Source organism: Ceratotherium simum, chromosome 20 (genome assembly GCF_057802395.1).
Source record: "Ceratotherium simum simum isolate JZ-2026a chromosome 20, ASM5780239v1, whole genome shotgun sequence".
NCBI classification, from domain to species: Eukaryota; Metazoa; Chordata; class Mammalia; order Perissodactyla; family Rhinocerotidae; genus Ceratotherium; species Ceratotherium simum.
The window spans coordinates 45,152,533-45,169,573 of NC_141919.1; the positions used below are offsets into that span (position 1 = coordinate 45,152,533).

The 17,041-nt window shown below is 37.8% G+C and overlaps 1 protein-coding gene across 1 annotated transcript in view; it reads right to left on the reverse strand.

Annotated features, from left to right (window-relative positions):
- CAAP1 (caspase activity and apoptosis inhibitor 1) overlaps nt 1-17,041 on the reverse strand; it is a 49,510-nt gene extending 32,469 nt beyond the window's left edge. Inside the window, exons 1-4 of the mRNA XM_004428390.3 lie at nt 16,707-17,041; nt 11,569-11,769; nt 10,655-10,739; nt 9,388-9,463 (exon numbers count right to left, since the gene is read on the reverse strand). Of these exons, the coding sequence (XP_004428447.1) occupies nt 9,388-9,463; nt 10,655-10,739; nt 11,569-11,769; nt 16,707-16,976 (632 nt within the window). The 5' untranslated portion in view covers nt 16,977-17,041. The remainder of the gene's footprint in view (nt 1-9,387; nt 9,464-10,654; nt 10,740-11,568; nt 11,770-16,706) is intronic.

A 17,041-nucleotide genomic window follows, 5' to 3' on the forward strand; every position in this document is an offset into this window, starting at 1 on the left:
TATATGATTATACGCTATGGTCTGGATGTTTCTGTCCCCCAACAAAGTTCACATATTGAAATCCTGACCCTCAAAGGTGATGGTATTAGTAGGTGGGCCTTTTGGGAAATGATTAGGTTATGAGGCTGGAGCCCTCACGAGTGGGATTGTGCTCTAAAAAGAGATCCCACAGATCTGAGAGCTCCTTCCACCACGTGAGGATATAAGAAGTCTGCAACCTAGAAGAGAGCCCTCACTTGACCATGCTGGTACCCTGATCTCAGACTTCCCCTATCTCCAGAACTAAGAAATAAATTCCTGTTGTTTATAAGCTACCCAGTCTGTGGTATTTGGTTATTTGTCTTCTGCAAACAGGGACAGTTTTATTATTTCCTTTCTAATCTATATGTCTTTTATTTCTTTTTCTTGCTTTATTGACCTGTTAGGACTTTCTGTGTATTGTTAAATAGGAGTGGTGAGAGTAAATATTCTTGTTTGTTCCTATCTTAGAAAGCATTCAGCCCTTCACAATTAAGTATGCCAATATTTTTTAAAGTTTATTATTCTTTTTTTCTAACTTCTTGAATTAGATACTTAGTTCATCTATTTTAATTATTTGTGGATTAGTAAGATATATTTAAGGCAAAAATGTTTCTCTGAGGACCACTTTAGCTGTATCCCATAAAACTGGTTAGTGTTTTATTGTTAGTTTTCAGATAGTTTATAATTCCTCTTTAACCTAAAAGCTATTGAGTTTTAAAATTTGTAGGTAGTGAAGTTCCCCAATCTCCTTTTGTTCATTTTACTTTGTTTTTTGGGGTTTTTTTGGTGAGGAAGATCGGCCCTGAGCTAATACCTGTTGCCCATCTTCCTCCTTTTGCTTGAGGAAGAGTGGCCCAGAGCTAACATGTGTGCCAATCGTCCTCTATTTTGTATGTGGGTCGCCACCACAGCATGGCTTGATGAGTGGTATAGGTCTGCGCCCAGGATCCAAACCTGCAAACCTGGGCCGCCGAAGCAGCATGCACCAAACTTAACCACCACGCCACCAGGCCAGCCCCTGTTCATTTTAGTTTACTCCTCTAAAATCAGGATGATTCCTAAGCTTTTTCTTTGAGGACTTGATTGATGTTTTATGACCAAACTTCTTATCTATTCCACAGGAATTACGTTCTCTGTTTTCAGAGTATGGTTTATATCAATCAATTTATTTAAGTCTTCAGTATCCCTGCTTATTTTTCATCCAGTTGATCTATCATGAGACAGATGAGAGATGAAATCAAGTTCCTACTACTCCTGTAGTTCCTATTTCACACCACCACATTCCTGTAGTTTTTGCTTTATGAAAGCTATACAGAGGAAATGTATATACAGCAGTCCCCCCTTATCCTCCGGGTATATGTTCCAAGACCCCTAGTGGATGCCTGAAACCACAGATAGTACCAAACTCTGTATATCTTATGTTTTTTCCCTATATGTACATACCTATGATAAAGTTTAATTTATAAATGAGGCACAGTAAGAGATTAACAATAACTTCTCTTTGGCATTTCTGATTTGCCAGCATCACTACTCTTGTGCTTTGGGGCATTATTAACTAAAATAAGGGTTACCTGAACACAAGCACTCTGATACCTCGACAGCCGACCTAATAACCGAGGTGGCTACTAAGTGACCAATGGGCTGGCAGCATCTACAGCATGGATACACTGGACAAAGGGATGACTGACCTCCCAGGCAGGACAGAGTGGCATGGCTTGAGATTTCATCACACTATCCAGAATGGTGTGCAATTTAAAACTTATAAATTGTCTATTTCTAGAGTTTTCCATTTAATATTTTCAGACCTCGGCTGTCCACAGGTAACTGAAAGCTGGGAAAGCGAAACTGCAGAATTAGGGGGGACTACTGTATATATATATGTGTATATATACATAAAGCATATCTGAGGCATATATTCCTAACTTTAGATCATCTTGGGAGATTTCACATTTTACTCTTATAAACTGCCCTTAATAGTCTCATATAAATCTTTTTGCTGTGAATTCAACCTTGACTAATATTAGAATTGTTAAATCTTGCTTGCAAGCACTTCTTCCAGATCTTTTGTTTGGTTACGGACTTTATGACATATTTTAACATTCAAACTTTTTAAAAAAATTTTCACACAAAGGTATTTTTTTTTTTATTTTATGGTGTCTGGGTTTTCAGTCTTGTTTGAGAATTCCTCCTGCCCTCTCTGCCGCTATAGATTACCCAAGTACTCTATTTTTTCCAAATCATAATTTTTTGTCTTTTGGTAAGGTTTTATGATTTTCTCCATAAGTTTCCTGTTAAATGCATTTAAAAGCATGTCATAGGGCCGGCCCCGTGGCTTAGCGGTTAAGTGCGTGCGCTCCGCTGCTGGCAGCCCGGGTTCGGATCCTGGGGGCGTACTGACGCACCGCTTCTCCGGCCATGCTGAGGCCGTGTCCCACATACAGCAACTGGAAGGATGTGCAGCTATGACATACAACTATCTACTGGGGCTTTGGGGGAAAAATAAATAAATAAAATCTTTAAAAGCATGTCACAGTTTTTGTAGCTATTATGAATAGAATTTTTTTTCTAATTCCATGTGATGTTAATTTTATGTGTCAACTTGATTGGGTTAAGGAATGGCTGATAGCTGGTAAAACATTATTTCTGGTAAATCAAACCATCATGTTGCACACCTTAAACTTACACAGTGAGGTATGTCAATTATTTCTCAATAAAACTGGGGGAAAAAACAACAACATCATTTCTGGGTGTGTCTGTGAGGATGTTTCCAGAAGAGATTAGCATTTAAATTGGTGAACTGAGTTAAAGCAGATGGCCCTTCCCAATGTGGGTGGGCATCACTCAGTCCCTTGACGGCTGGACTAGAAAAGGCAGAGGAAGGGCCAATTGGCTCTCTCTGTCTGAGCTGAGATCCATCGTCTCTTGCCCTCAGACATGGGTACTCCTGGCTCTCGGGCTTTTGGTAGATTGAAACTTACAGGATCAACCCCCCAACCTCCGGCCTTCCAACTGAGACTGAATTACACCACCGGTTTCCTGGGTTCTCTAGCTTACAGACAGCAGATTGTGGGACTTCTTGGCAACCATAACCACATACAGCAATTCCTAAAATAAATCCCCTCTTTTATATATCTATATATATCCTATTGGTTCTGTTTCTCTGGAAAATTCTAATACATTCCCTTTATAAATGTTTCTGCTGGAAGAGAGAAAAGTTGATTTTTTAATGCTCGTCTTATATATAGCCCATATTACCAAAGTCTAGTCTTTTTTAATAAAAAAAAGTAGAATCTCTCAGGTGTTCTAGGTTTATAATCTTATAAATTGGAAAGAGATACTTTATTACTTCTTTTCCAAAGTTTATCATATCAGTTAATTACTCCTCTCCCACCACCTTTTTTTTGGTGTGAGTGCATTTGCTAGAATCTCCGAGAAAATGCTGCAAATTAATGGTCCTAACAGGCTTCCTGTCTAGTTCCTCATTTTAATTCACCAAGTGGGTAGTTACGTTTGGTCTGATGGTCTGTATCATATCTGAGTAGTTTTCTACTATATCTTTTTTACCTACAGCTTCTATTAGAAATGACTGCTGAATATTATCAAAGGCCTTTTTAGCATCTACTTATCTGACCATGTAATTTTTCTCCTTTAATTCACTGATATGAATTATGCTAACAGACTTTCTAATTAAATTTCCTGTAAAATCCTGGAATATATCCTACTTGGTCAGTAGTGTAGTTGCTCACTTGATACACTGCTGGATTCTATATGCTAATATTGTACTTAAAATTTTTACATCTATATTCACAAGTGAGATGGCCTATAATCCCCTAAACACTTCTTTGGCAATATTTATGAGATTTTTGGGTACTAAAGCTATGCAGATATCATAAAGGAAATTGAAGGCCTTTTCTTCTTTTCCTAGGGCCTGGACTACTTTAAATAACACAGGTGCAATCTGTTTGAAAATAATAACAGATGGCATTTATTGAATGTTTTATTAGCTATAAACCAAGTACATGTTTTGACTCATGTAAGTACTAATAAAGTTGTGAATCCCCTTGCCTTGGAGCTTTTTCAACAGATCTTTACTCACCTTTCTAACTTCTCCTTTGGTAATCTCTTCAAGTTTTCCACTTTTGGGGGGAGTCAGTTTGGTTAATTTGTATTTTGTTAGAAAACCATTTGCTAGTTTCAAATTTGTTTAATACAATGCTGTATGTGGATTCTCATTATTCTTTTAAACTTACACAAACCTATGATTATCTCTCCTTCCTTCCTAATCTCAATTATAATTGCTCTCCACTTATTTCCTTAAGCAGACCCAATAGGAGTTTATCTATGTTCTGGTCTTTACAAAGACCAAGTTTATGGATTTATTTATCCTTTTTTTTTTTATGTTTCTTTACTTTTAATGTTTACCTCTGTCGTTTCATTTTTCCAAATTTCTTTTGGTTTATTATTTTTCTAATTCCTTTAAGATATGAAGTAAGTTCCTTGGCTAGTCATTAAGCTTTTATCTCGCACATCTAAATCTTCCCTTTAAACTCAACTTTGTGATGCTAACAATCAAATGGAACACATGAACTCTAACTGGATCCTGGATCAGATCAATCAGTTAATTACTTTAAATAAATATACTATAAAAGATTATTTTAGTAATTGGGGACATTTTATATGGGTAATATATTAGATGACATGATTTGAATTACTGTTTATTTTCTTAAGAGTGATGACAGTATTGTGGCTGTGCAGGAGACTGTCCTTATTTTTAGGAAGTACATACTGAATTGTCTAAGCATGAAATGTTATGACATCTGTGACTTATTTTTTACATGGTTTATGGACTGAACTGTGTCTTCCCTCCTATCAAAATTCCTATGTTGAAGCCCTAACCAGTACCTCAGAATGTGAGTATTTTGGAGGTAGAGCCTTCAACCAGGTAAGTAAGCTAAAACGAGGCCATTCTGGTGGGCCCTAATCCAATCTGACTGGTGTCCTTATAAAATGAGAAGATTAGGACACAGGGAAAGACACCAGGGGTTCACACACACAGAACAACCATGTGAAGACCAGCAAGAGGGTGGCCATCTGGAAGCCAAAGAGAGAGGCTTCCGGGGACACCAACCCTCTGACACCCTGACCTTGGACTTCCAGCCTCCAGAGCTGTGAGAAATAAATTTCTGTTGTTAAGCCCCCTGTCTGCGGTTCTTTGCTATGGCAGCCCTGGCAAACTAACACAAACGGCTCTGGGGGAAAAAGGATAAATATGAGAGAGAGAGAGCTAAATGGCAAAACGTTAATGTTGCTGAATCTAGCTGGGGCTATACCGATGTTCATTCTATCACTTTCAACTTTTTTGTAAGTTTGAAGTCTTCCAAAATAAAAAGTTTGGGGGAAAAATTTCACCAGGAAATTTATACACATATAGGTTTGTATTAGTCTGCTCAGGCTGCCATAACAAAACACCACAAACTAGCTGGCTTAAACAACAGAAACGTGTTTCTCACAGTTCTGGAGGATGGAAGTCGAAGATCAAGGCATCTGCAGGTTTGGTTTCTTCTGAGGCCTCTCTCCTTGGCTTCCAGATGGCTGCTTTCTCTCTGTGTCCTCCACGGTCTTTTATAAGTGTGCCCATCCCTGGTGTCACTAAGTGTGTCCAAATTTCTTCTTCTTATAAGGACATCAGGCAGGTTGGATTAACTTAATCACTACTTTAAAGATTTTATCTCCAAATAAGGTTACATTCTGAGGTGCTAGGCGTTAGGGCTTCCACATATGAATTCTGGAGGGGCACAATTCAGCCCATAACAAGGTCTTTTTTTATTATTCTTGCCCTGATGGTCTTAAGACAAGTCTTTAAGTCAAAAAATTTAATTCTATCATTTCTTACTACTTTTCTAGCTATTTGTTTCTCTTTCTAGAATTTCCAGTATGTCCACGATAGGTCTCCTAAAACTGTCTTCCAGGGTCCCAAGAGTCATACATAAGGCTTTACATTTTTTGTGTGTGGCCTTTCTCTATTGCTCAGTATTTATTTATTCAACTTGATTTTTCAGGACAATGATTCAGTCCCCAGCACAACTACTGTCTTTATCAGTTTGTCTACTGAATTTAGGAATTTAGAATTTTTTTAATTCCTGAAATTAAATTTGTGCTCTAATTATATTTCCTTGTGAGTTTTCATTACTTTGCTGAAGTTTTCTTTCTATATTAACTCCACGCTCCGCAGAAGCTGCCTGTTACACTTATTCAGCCTAGTTTTCCTCTCTCAAGTTACTGAATTCCTTTATCATTCCTTGCCTACTCATAACTGACTGTTCCCTCAGCATCCAGATAGGTCAGACTACTGGCATCTATTAAAGGGTGAAATACCAGCAGGTAATAGAAAACACGGGAATTTTCAGCACCAAGCACCAAACATGTTAACAAATCTAACTCTCTGTTAAAGCACAGGAAGAAGGTTTCTACGAGGCTGCCCACCACTTCAGTTCCCCTCTACACAGATTAACAGGACTGATGTTCCTCTAAGCACAAAGCAAACAGGAAGATATCATACACTGTAATAGGATCCAAAGGATTCTGCCGGTTAAGCCCTCTTAAGCAGCCTCTTAAGGCTTTGAGAGAAGACAAATCACTACCTTTACCCCACGCCTCAAACTATGCTCAGTACACCACAGAGAATGAGGTTCCCTACCCACGTTCTCTCCCAGACATCTATAGGTAACTGAAAACCTCAGACCTCTTCCTTGGCTCCAACAGTTTGCCCACTTAGGTTACTATTGCTCCAAAGAGGAAGTACAGGGAAAAAGTCAAGAACCTGGGCTAAAGCAAACATCTTCCCACATTATCTCCCTTTCCCATCTTCATTGCTTCACAATGCAGTGCATCTCCCCCATTCATAACTAATATTATTATTAATAACTAGTAAAAAAAATAATACACTAGTCACATACTCATTTAATTTCAACAATCCTATGAAGCAAGGATTATCTCCATTTTACAAATGAATAAAGTGATGTTAGGAAAGGTAAAGTGTTTCAAAGCCAGGTCCATTTGCACAAAAGCCTAGTCTCTTCAAAACAAACACTGCCTCCTACTTTCATACTCATTTGTGTGACCTCAGGCACACAGATCTTTTTGGGCCTTATTGTTCCACCTGTAAAATGATGATGCTAATACCACGTACCTCACACGGTTGTTATACAAACCCAATGAGGGAAGGACAGCGTATAAGGGGATTAGAACAGTATCTGGCATACAATGTTCAGTAAGTGATGGTTTTCAGTATTATTATTGATTTGGCATCTGGTAGCTTAGAAACTTGGTTTTTTTTTTCAAAGCCCATACTCAAAGCTCAAGTAATTCAAAAGAATCTCAACAATCTGGCACTTACCAGGTCCACAAATGACTATTATGACAACTTTTGGTAATATTTGTGATTGTTGAACCTGCTCACTGCAGCATTAAAAAGTTAATGTGACTTATCTGGTAAGCACATTATAAAAGTGGGTTCTTCACAATAGTCACTTTGATTCTATTCACCATTTTTTTCATTAGAATAGTTCAGATGTCAAATAGTATAATTTGTTGTAATCTTTTAAGAGAATTAAATTTCTAATCTAATTGGCTATCCATTAAATGGCTTCCTGGGGCTGGCCCTGTGGCCTAGTGATTAAGTTCAGTGCGCTCTGCTTCAGTGGCCCAGGGTCCGGTTCCCGGGCACGGACCTACACCACTCGTCAGCAGCCACGCTGTGGCGGTGACCAACGTACAAAATAGAGGAAGACTGGCACAGATGTTAGCTCAGGGCGAATCTTCCTCAAGCAAAAAGAGGAAGACTGGCAACAGATGTTAGCTCAGAGTGAATCTTCCTCAGCCAAAAAAAAAGAAAAAAAAAGGCTTCTAACAGTAGAAAAGGTAGCACTAGTGTTCAGGTATGAAAAATTAAGCATTTAACCTTGATAACACCTCAAAAACTGGGAAAAATAAATAGATTTGAACAAAGGCAAAGGTAATTAAGCAAAAGTTCAATTCAGGATTCTCTATAAATAGCATCTAGAAGCAAAATGATTAAGTTAGATAATTTAAGAAATTTCAAAGTACTAAAAAGTGGCAAGCCTTGTAAATGCTTAAACCAGCTAAACTAGATTAGTATATTACATAAACAATTTAAAGCTAAGTATTTTGAAGAAAAGACAATAGTAAGACTTTTCAGAAATGTGAATATTTTCTACTCTGTGGTTAAGTATAAATGACCCTATGACACTCCGAGGCAAGATGGATGTGATGACCAAAAATCAACTGATTTTGAGGCAGCCAAGCATCATCACGAGTTTTTCAATGCTTCAGTACAAATAGAATATTTGATGCCCTCTACAGTTATGAAATGAAATTGTTCTTTTTTAGTGATACTTACCCAACAGCATTCTATTAGAAAAGAAAAAACACTCAAAATTTCAGGTTAAATATGTGCTACTTATTTTGCTACTGCCGCTGGTAATCTCTTCTCATTTGTGCTGTTGCCTGTAGCCAAACTTTGCAGAGAGAGTACCAAAAAAAATAACTGTCTTAGTCAAAAATCAACAGATGGTGAATTAGTGGATGAAAGTTTGATGAGCCATGGCAGAGAAGAACAATCTAGAAAAAAATTAGCATGTTGCTTCTTCATGAGTCAGCACCCCAAAACTTTAAGCATTTTTATCATCACAATAACCAAATTATATGTCCCTATATAAAATGAACCACCTTACTGTCTCATCTGTGAAATGAGGCTATTATCACCTAACGTTAATAGGTATGTAGAAAAACTCAGTGAGACCAAGTGTTCTAAGCTACTAACATAATGCCTGGCAGAGTAAGTACTTAATAAATAGTGGCTATCACCACCAGTATATTCAAATTCCAAATGAGAGATGTGATTCCGCTGCTAGTTGGCATCGCTGCTGTCCTATGCCTATGAGAAGAAGCTTAAGAAAATCATTTTAGGGCCGGCCCCGTGGCTTAGTGGTTAAGTGCGTGCGCTCCACTACTGGCGGTCCGGGTTCGGACCCCGGGCGCGCAGCGCACCAACGCACCGCTTCTCCAGCCATGCTGAGGCCGCGTCCCACGTACAGCAACTAGAAGGATGTGCAACTATGACATACAACTATCTACTGTGGCTTTGGGGAAAAAAAAAAAGAGGAGGAGAATTGGCAATAGATGTTAGCTCAGAGCCGGTTTTCTTCAGCAAAAAGAGGAGGATTAGCACAGATGTTAGCTCAGGGCTGATCTTCCTGAAAAACAATCACATTTTTTTAGGGCAAGAAATCACCAAAGGAATAACAAAGAAATTTTGAAGTGAAAATGAAAAGTTTTTCAACTTACTGACTGACTAAATCAGATCCCATCTTAGAGCCATCATCTGCCTCCTCTTCCATTTCAGAGTCCACAGCATTGTCACCTTATAAATGAAATAAACTATTGAAAGCATGCTTATAAAATGTCAGAACAATTTAATCATTACACAAAAAGTGTCACCTTTAAAAATGATGCAGATTAAAGAAATTTATAGTTGTTGAAAGATGACATTTTTAATTGCTTATATTTAAAATCAGTTTTTTCAATGCATTAGGTATTTCTCATTGCTTTCCCTTTATCTATTACATAAACATATATATACACACAGGAATGTGTATATATACTTACAGACTATACACATATGCATACATCTATTACCAGAGTTACAAATTCCATTAAACCATTTTGCATTTAAAAAAGACGTTCTCTCTGGAAATTGAAAGTCTTCATTTTTTTGTTCCTTCTCTTGTGATGCTAATGCTAAAATCTTTGTAAAGTTCCAAAAGAAAAAAAAAATGCTTGAAAATCCAAAATTCTACAGGTAACAGTATCACAAAGAGGAGTCATACTTCAGGCAGACATATAAATTTTGACAAATTGCAAGAAATTCTTCTAACTCTGCACCTGGATCTTACTAGAGCAGAAATAGTATGCAATAGGTAACTAAAAGCAATAAGAATATTAAGCAGGGCCCAGCCCCATGGCCTAGTTGTTAAAGTTCCACGCTCCACTTCAGTAGCCCTGGTACACGGGTTCGGATCCTGGGCACGGACCTACTCCACTCACCAGTCATGCTGTGGCAATGTCCCACACACAAAACAGAGGAAGACTGGCACAAGATGTTAGCTCAGGGCTAATCTTCCTCAAGCAAAAACAAAAAGGAGGAGGACTGGTAACAAATGTTAGCTCAGGGAAAATCTTCCTCAGCAAAAAAAAAAAAAAAGAATATAAAGCAGAAAATAAAAAATTATTTTAAAAGAAGTCTTTGCCTTATCAATAATTAATTTTTTACAGCATTTGGGTAAACACATTTCATTTCATTTTGTTACTGCATACAAACTTATGCTCTTACCTATATGCCTGATTTGGAAAAACTATACATGCATCAAAAAGTCTATTCTTGAAACACTATTCTGATATGCAAACTGTATTTCTCAGTACAAATATAAGTAAAAATGATTACTCAACAATGAAATTACAGTAATATTCAAGTAAGAAAAAGAATACCTCAGGATTTCTGCTGAATATAGTATTAACTAGTAAGTTACCAGAATGTAGAAATACGTATTCTTACCCTCAAGAATCTTCAAGATTTTTTTTTCAGACAGGAGCTCTAACTGTTCCTGGCATAGTTTTTTAATTTCTTCTATTGAACAGTTCTAAAGAAAATGACATTTAAAAAATGCATTTATGTAATACAGTGCCAACGTAAACTAGAAAATAGCAATCATAAAAAAACAGTCCAGTTAGCAAACTCTTACAATAAAACAAATTAAAAGCCACCTAAATGTTTTAATGGGATGAAATCCGAAAAACTGCCAGCTGACATGTGAACATTATAATTTATAGAGATCTGATGGGAATATATAAAGTTATGTTTATTATGAAAGAACAAACTAGAGAGTAAGTCAGGTGGCCTACATTCTTAACAACAGCCTAGTTATATGAGGTAATTCCTCAGAAGGTTTAAATATTCAAGTCCTTGCTCTATACATTTTAGATATACGATCTTGGGCTTAACTTGTCCAAGCCCTATTTCCACAATGAAAAATTAGAATACCATGTATTTCCCTGAATAATTTTCAGAAATAAATATATGAAAACATTTGTGAATTTAATGAAATATAACCTATTACCAACCATTGATGTGTATTGTTACACAGCAGTACATTATTTCTTAAAGCACCAGAAAGAATCATTATACCTCTAATTTAGATACTAACACTGCCTGCATTTAATAGAATTATTTCCAGAAGGTCAATAAATTCCTTAGCTAAACACAGTAAACTGCCCCACTTTTTCTTGGCAAATTTTTAAATATACGTGGCCATTTATGGTTTTCCAAAATCCCCTTTTTATATCTTTTTGAAGTAGCTGTTTTAGTTGAAAACATCCAATTATAATTTGCATTAAGTAAAATCATTGCTATAAAGGTTTCTATAAATTTCTATATATGTGTACAGTCTGATAGTTTATGTAACGAAGTACCTTTAGCACATCAGGAAGCATCTTCTGTAACTTCTTCTCTCCTATGATACAGAAACACTGCTGAAGCATTTCTTTTTTGTCTGATATATAGAAACTAACTGGTTTTAATGACACAGTCAGGTCCAGTCCACCTTCTTCAAGGTCACTGTGCTCTGCCAAGAATAATTCTTTTTCCAAAGTTGGCAAAAGATATTTGGTTTCCTAAAATTCAAAGAGATAAAGAACCATTAAATAATGCTACTTAAAATGTATGGAATATGTATATAATGTCATATATCTTCATTTAACAAATTCTTCTTCATTAAACATTTCCAAATTCTTTGCACAGATTATTTATCTAAAACCACAGGAAAGAATATTTAAGTGTTCAGTATTCTTTGAACTTACTCTCCACACTACAATTAACTCGATAAGATGATATAAAGTGAAAAGATAATATGTGATGACACACAAATGAAAATATACTCAATATTGAATGATTTCCTATAATTTTTGACTTCCAAAGAATTAGGATATTCCTCCAGCTGGCCATTCACCCAAAAGTTTTATGTATGCATTGCCATTCTTCTTAAATTCCTATAAAGAAATGGAATAGCAGCCAAAATGTTACAAATCCCAAATATGATACAGTAAAGTATTACTGCTTACCAGGAGCTATTATCATTTTTTTTAAACTGTTATACAATTTAATCATATTCAAAGTAGCCAAGTAATTTAAGACATTTTTCCCAATTTTACCACCTAGCTCCCAAATCTATCCAGTCTCTCCAACTGCCATAATCCTGGTCTGAGGTACCATCATCTTTTGCCCAGATTACCTCAATAGCCAGTTAACCGGACCTGCTGCATCTAATCTGAGGTCTCTCCAATCTGTTTTGTACACTGTCACTAGAATGGATTTTATAAAATGTACATAATACTCACCCTCCCTATTTAAAACCTTCCAATGACTTCCCACTGCTCTCAGAGTAATAGAGCCTACCTGGCCCTTCCTGCTCATTCTTTGTGTTCCAAACACAACCACCTTCTTTGAATTCCTCAAATATAACCTGTTCTCCCTTCACCTCCCACAGGCAAGGCTTTTGTACCTACTGTTCTTCTACGACTTCTACTACAACAGTCTTTCCTCCCCATTTCCCTACCACACTATACTCTCAAGATGAACAAATTCAGGTATCAATTCATAAGTCATTTCCTCAGGAAAACCTTCCCCAACTACAGTTCAGGTAGGATTCTTTGTTATGTTTTCTAATGGAATTGTTTAAAAGCAGTTTAAAAACAGGCCAATTTTAAAGGATACTATGATAATGAGACTGAAAAAGTAAAGAAGGTCAACTCTTGTTCTCATCTCTCACAAGGTAATTCAAGTGTTGGCGACAAGAAACTGGAACCCTCGTACACTGACAGCAGGAATCTAAAATGGTGCAGCTGCTTTGGAAAAAAGTTTGGCAGTTCCTCGAAAAGTTACCACAGGACCCAACGATTCCATTCCTAGACATATATCCAAGAGAAATGTAACCAGACGTTTGCACAAAAACTTTTACATAAATGTTCATAGCGGCATTATTCATAACAGCCAAAAGGTGGAAGCAATCCAAATGTCCATCAAGTGATAAATAGAAAAAACAAATATGTTATAGCCATACAATGAAATATTTATTATTCAGCCCTAAAAAGGACTGAAGTACTGATATGTGTTACAACATGGATGAACTTTGAAAAAACATTATGCTAAGTGAAAGAAGCCAGTCACAAAAGACCACATATTATATGATTCTATTCATATAAAATATGCAGAACAGGGAATCAATAAATCTATAGTGATAGGAAGTAGATTAGTGGTTGCCTAGGGAGGGAACAGGGTGCGAGTGACTATTAGAATGATAGCTAAAAGGTACACATAGGGTTTCTTTTTGGGGTGATGAAATATTTTAAAATTCACTACAGTGATGGTTGCACAACTCTGAATATACTCAAAACCACTGAACTGTATACTCGAAATGGGTGAATTATATAGTATGTGAATTATATCTCTATAAAGCTGTTATCAAAAAAATAAATAAATAGGGAACTCAATACACAACAACTATAATGGCATTCTCAGAATTCTGAGATGTTATCTACATGCCTAATATGTAATTTCTTTTTTTCTTCACAAATACACTTACTTTTCATTATAAATAGGGTTTAGTTCTATATGCAAATATTTACAATACCCAGCATTATTGGTCTCCTCATCATGATAAAGAATACTAAAGATTAAGGGAACTGTTTAAGATAAGAATGGTGATATCCAAAATTGATTCTAGAAGGGGTAGAAAAACTAAATAGATCTATAACTATCAAAGAATTTGAAAAAAGAAAAAAAAAAAAAAAGAAACTACCCCTAAAAAACCCACCAGACCCAGACAGCTATATGGTCCAATGGCCAAGTTCTGACAAATGTTTGAGCAAAAGATATAAACTATTCTGGAACACACCAAAACAATGCAAAGGTTCCCAACTCAACCCATGAGGTTAGCACAATCTTGATACCAAAACCAAAAAAGACTCTACAAAAATGAAAAACAGAGGCTGATTTAACTTAGGAACATAGACACAAAAGTAAAAATACTAAATTCCAGTTGAGTACAACAACCAAATCAACAAACCAAACAGGATCTATCCCAAGGCTGCAAGGACAATTCAATATCAGTTAATTTATCAATAAAATCACATCATCTGATTACAGAAAGAAAACTATGCGATCATCTCAACAGAATGACATAGAAGTATCTGATAAATCTCCACAACTCTCAGCAAACTAGGAATTGAAGAAAATTTCCATAACCTGATCAAAGGTATCTTTCAGAACCTATGACAAATATACTTACTGGTGGAACATCAGAAATGTTCCCACTAAAAAAAGGATGGGGTAAGAATGCCTACTATCACTGCTTCTGTTCAACATCACACAAAACGTCTTAGATAATGCAAAAAGAACAAAAAATAATAATACTGCTGAAAACGAAGAGACAAAACTCTCATGTTAGCAGAAATTTTTCTGAGTCAGTTTTAAACTAATAATTTATAATGTGGCTAGATACAAGAAAATACAGAAGAAAAATGGCCTTCTATGCTTCCACAACTCCCAATTTGAAGACGTAATGTTAAAAAATACAGAATAAATAGTTTTATAATCTTGGATTAGGAAAGATCTTGCTTTTTTGAGGAAGATCAGCCCTGAGCTAACATCCATGTTAATCCTCCTCTTTTTGCTGAGGAAGAACAGCCCTAAGCTAACATCTATTGCCAATCCTCCTCCTTTTTTTTCCCGTTTTCTTCTCAAAGCCCCAGTAGATAGTTGTATGTCATAGCTGCACATCCTTCTAGTTGCTGCATGTGGGACGCGGCCTCAGCATGGCCAGAGAAGCAGTGCGTCGGTGCGCGCCCGGGATCTGAACCCGGGCCGCCAGTAGCAGAGCCTGTGCACTTCACCGCTAAGCCATGGGGCCGGCCCCTGGAAAGACCTTTCTAAACAACACACAAAATCCAAAAGGCCTAGGTAAATAATACTAGTCTTGACCACAACTAAATCGAAAGCTTCAGTACATCCTGGCCAAAGTTATACTAACATTTGCAATATACCTTACGCAAAACATTAGAACCAACAATTTGGTATCTCACACTTTACGTAGTGAGATTCAGAATTTATCAGTAAAAAGTTGAAAACAACCAAACAGAAAAATGGGCAGATGATGGGTATATCCAGCTTACATAAGGAGTCAAATGGCAAATAAAAATATAAAGATGTTCAACCTATTAATCAGGAAAATATAAATTAAAACAAATGAAATATTAATTTCACCCATTAAGCTGATAAATTCTTAAAAAATAGATATAGGGGCCAGCCCAGTGGCATAGTGGTTAAGTTCATGTGCTCTGCTTCAGGTGGCCCTGGGTTTGCAGGTTCGGAGCTCTGGTGCCGACCTAGGCACTGCTTATCAAGCCTCGCTGTGGCAGGCGTCCTACATATAAAGTAGAGGAAGATGGGCACGGATTTTAGCCCAGGGCCAATCTTCCTCAGCAAAAAGAGGACTGGCAACAGATGTTAGCTCAGGGCTAATCTTCCTCACCAAAAAAAAAAAAAAAAAAAGCATATAGTCAAGATTTGAAGAGATGGGTATTCTTATATACTGTTTGCACTATAACTCACTAAAGCCTTTTTTGGAAAGCATTTGGTGGTACTTACCAAATTTTTTTAAAGGCATAAACTTTGACTCAGCAATTCCTGTACAAGACATATGTACAAGGGTGTTCATTTTTGTATCATCCCTGTAATAGCAAGAAAACTGGAAACCTAAACATTCATCAATAAAGATACAATGGGATATCGAGCAGCCACTAAAAAATAAGGTACCGCATGTAGTAAGACCTCCATCCCAACAATGCAGTGGTATTATCCAATTCAACGGCGGGAATATCACAATAAAGCTTACGTGCAGGAACTTAAATACACATATCTGACAAGAGATAACGAAAAGGCTGCATATCAAACTATCAAAGAGGGGGCTTAAAGAGACTTCCACGCTTTTCCCTTTCTGTGTTGTATGAATTTTAAGTACGTATTCATGCATTTGTTTATAACATGTTTCAAGCAAACTATTTTTTTAAAAGCCGGTATCCTGGCAGGTCGATGGAGCATAAAGAACACGGCTTTCGTAGTCAGTTATTAACAAACTGTGACTGTGGGTAAACTTCCTTAACCTCTGTGAGCCTCAAATTTCTCATCATGTAAAGTGGAGTTAATCACAATCGACTAAAAGGTGAAGACGCAGAGAGAAGTAAAGCGTGACTCGCAAGGGCATTCAAGGCTGGCTCCCGACCCATACTTTTCAGGGAGACTGAGGACAGCAGCAGAAAGGGCCAAAAAGCAAATGAGTTAGCTGATCAGCAAACCCAGAATCTTGAAGTTCAAGACATAGGAGTGTGGGGTTTACCCGGACTTAGGGACATGAATGTCAAGCACGGGCAGAACCTTGGGCTCGCAGCTCTAAGAGGGAGGTTAGAGCAGACACCCCATCCCGCCGCCACATCTCGTCGCCGCCCGCCTTCTTCCGCAGCAGCTCGGAGGAGCGGGGAGAAGGGCGCGCACGCACCTGCGGCAGGGAGCCCGCGACGCTGGAAGCCGAGTCGGTGCTCCTGCGCTTCCGCCGCTCGCTGCGCTCCACGCTACTCCCGCCCCAGCCGTTGCCACCGCTCCCCCCGCCAGGGACACCTCCCCCGAGGCTAGTGTTCCCGCAGCCGCTGGCGCTCCCGCTGCCGCTGCCGGCGAGGGCAGGCACCAGGTCCGGCGCCGCCAGCGCCGCGGCCGCCTCCTGACCGCTGCGTTTGCGCCGCTTCTCCCGGGAAGACTTCTTCCCCGTCATGATCCCCCTGCTGCAATCATCCGGGGACAGCCTGCTGAGGCTGCAGCCACCCACACCTCGCTCCG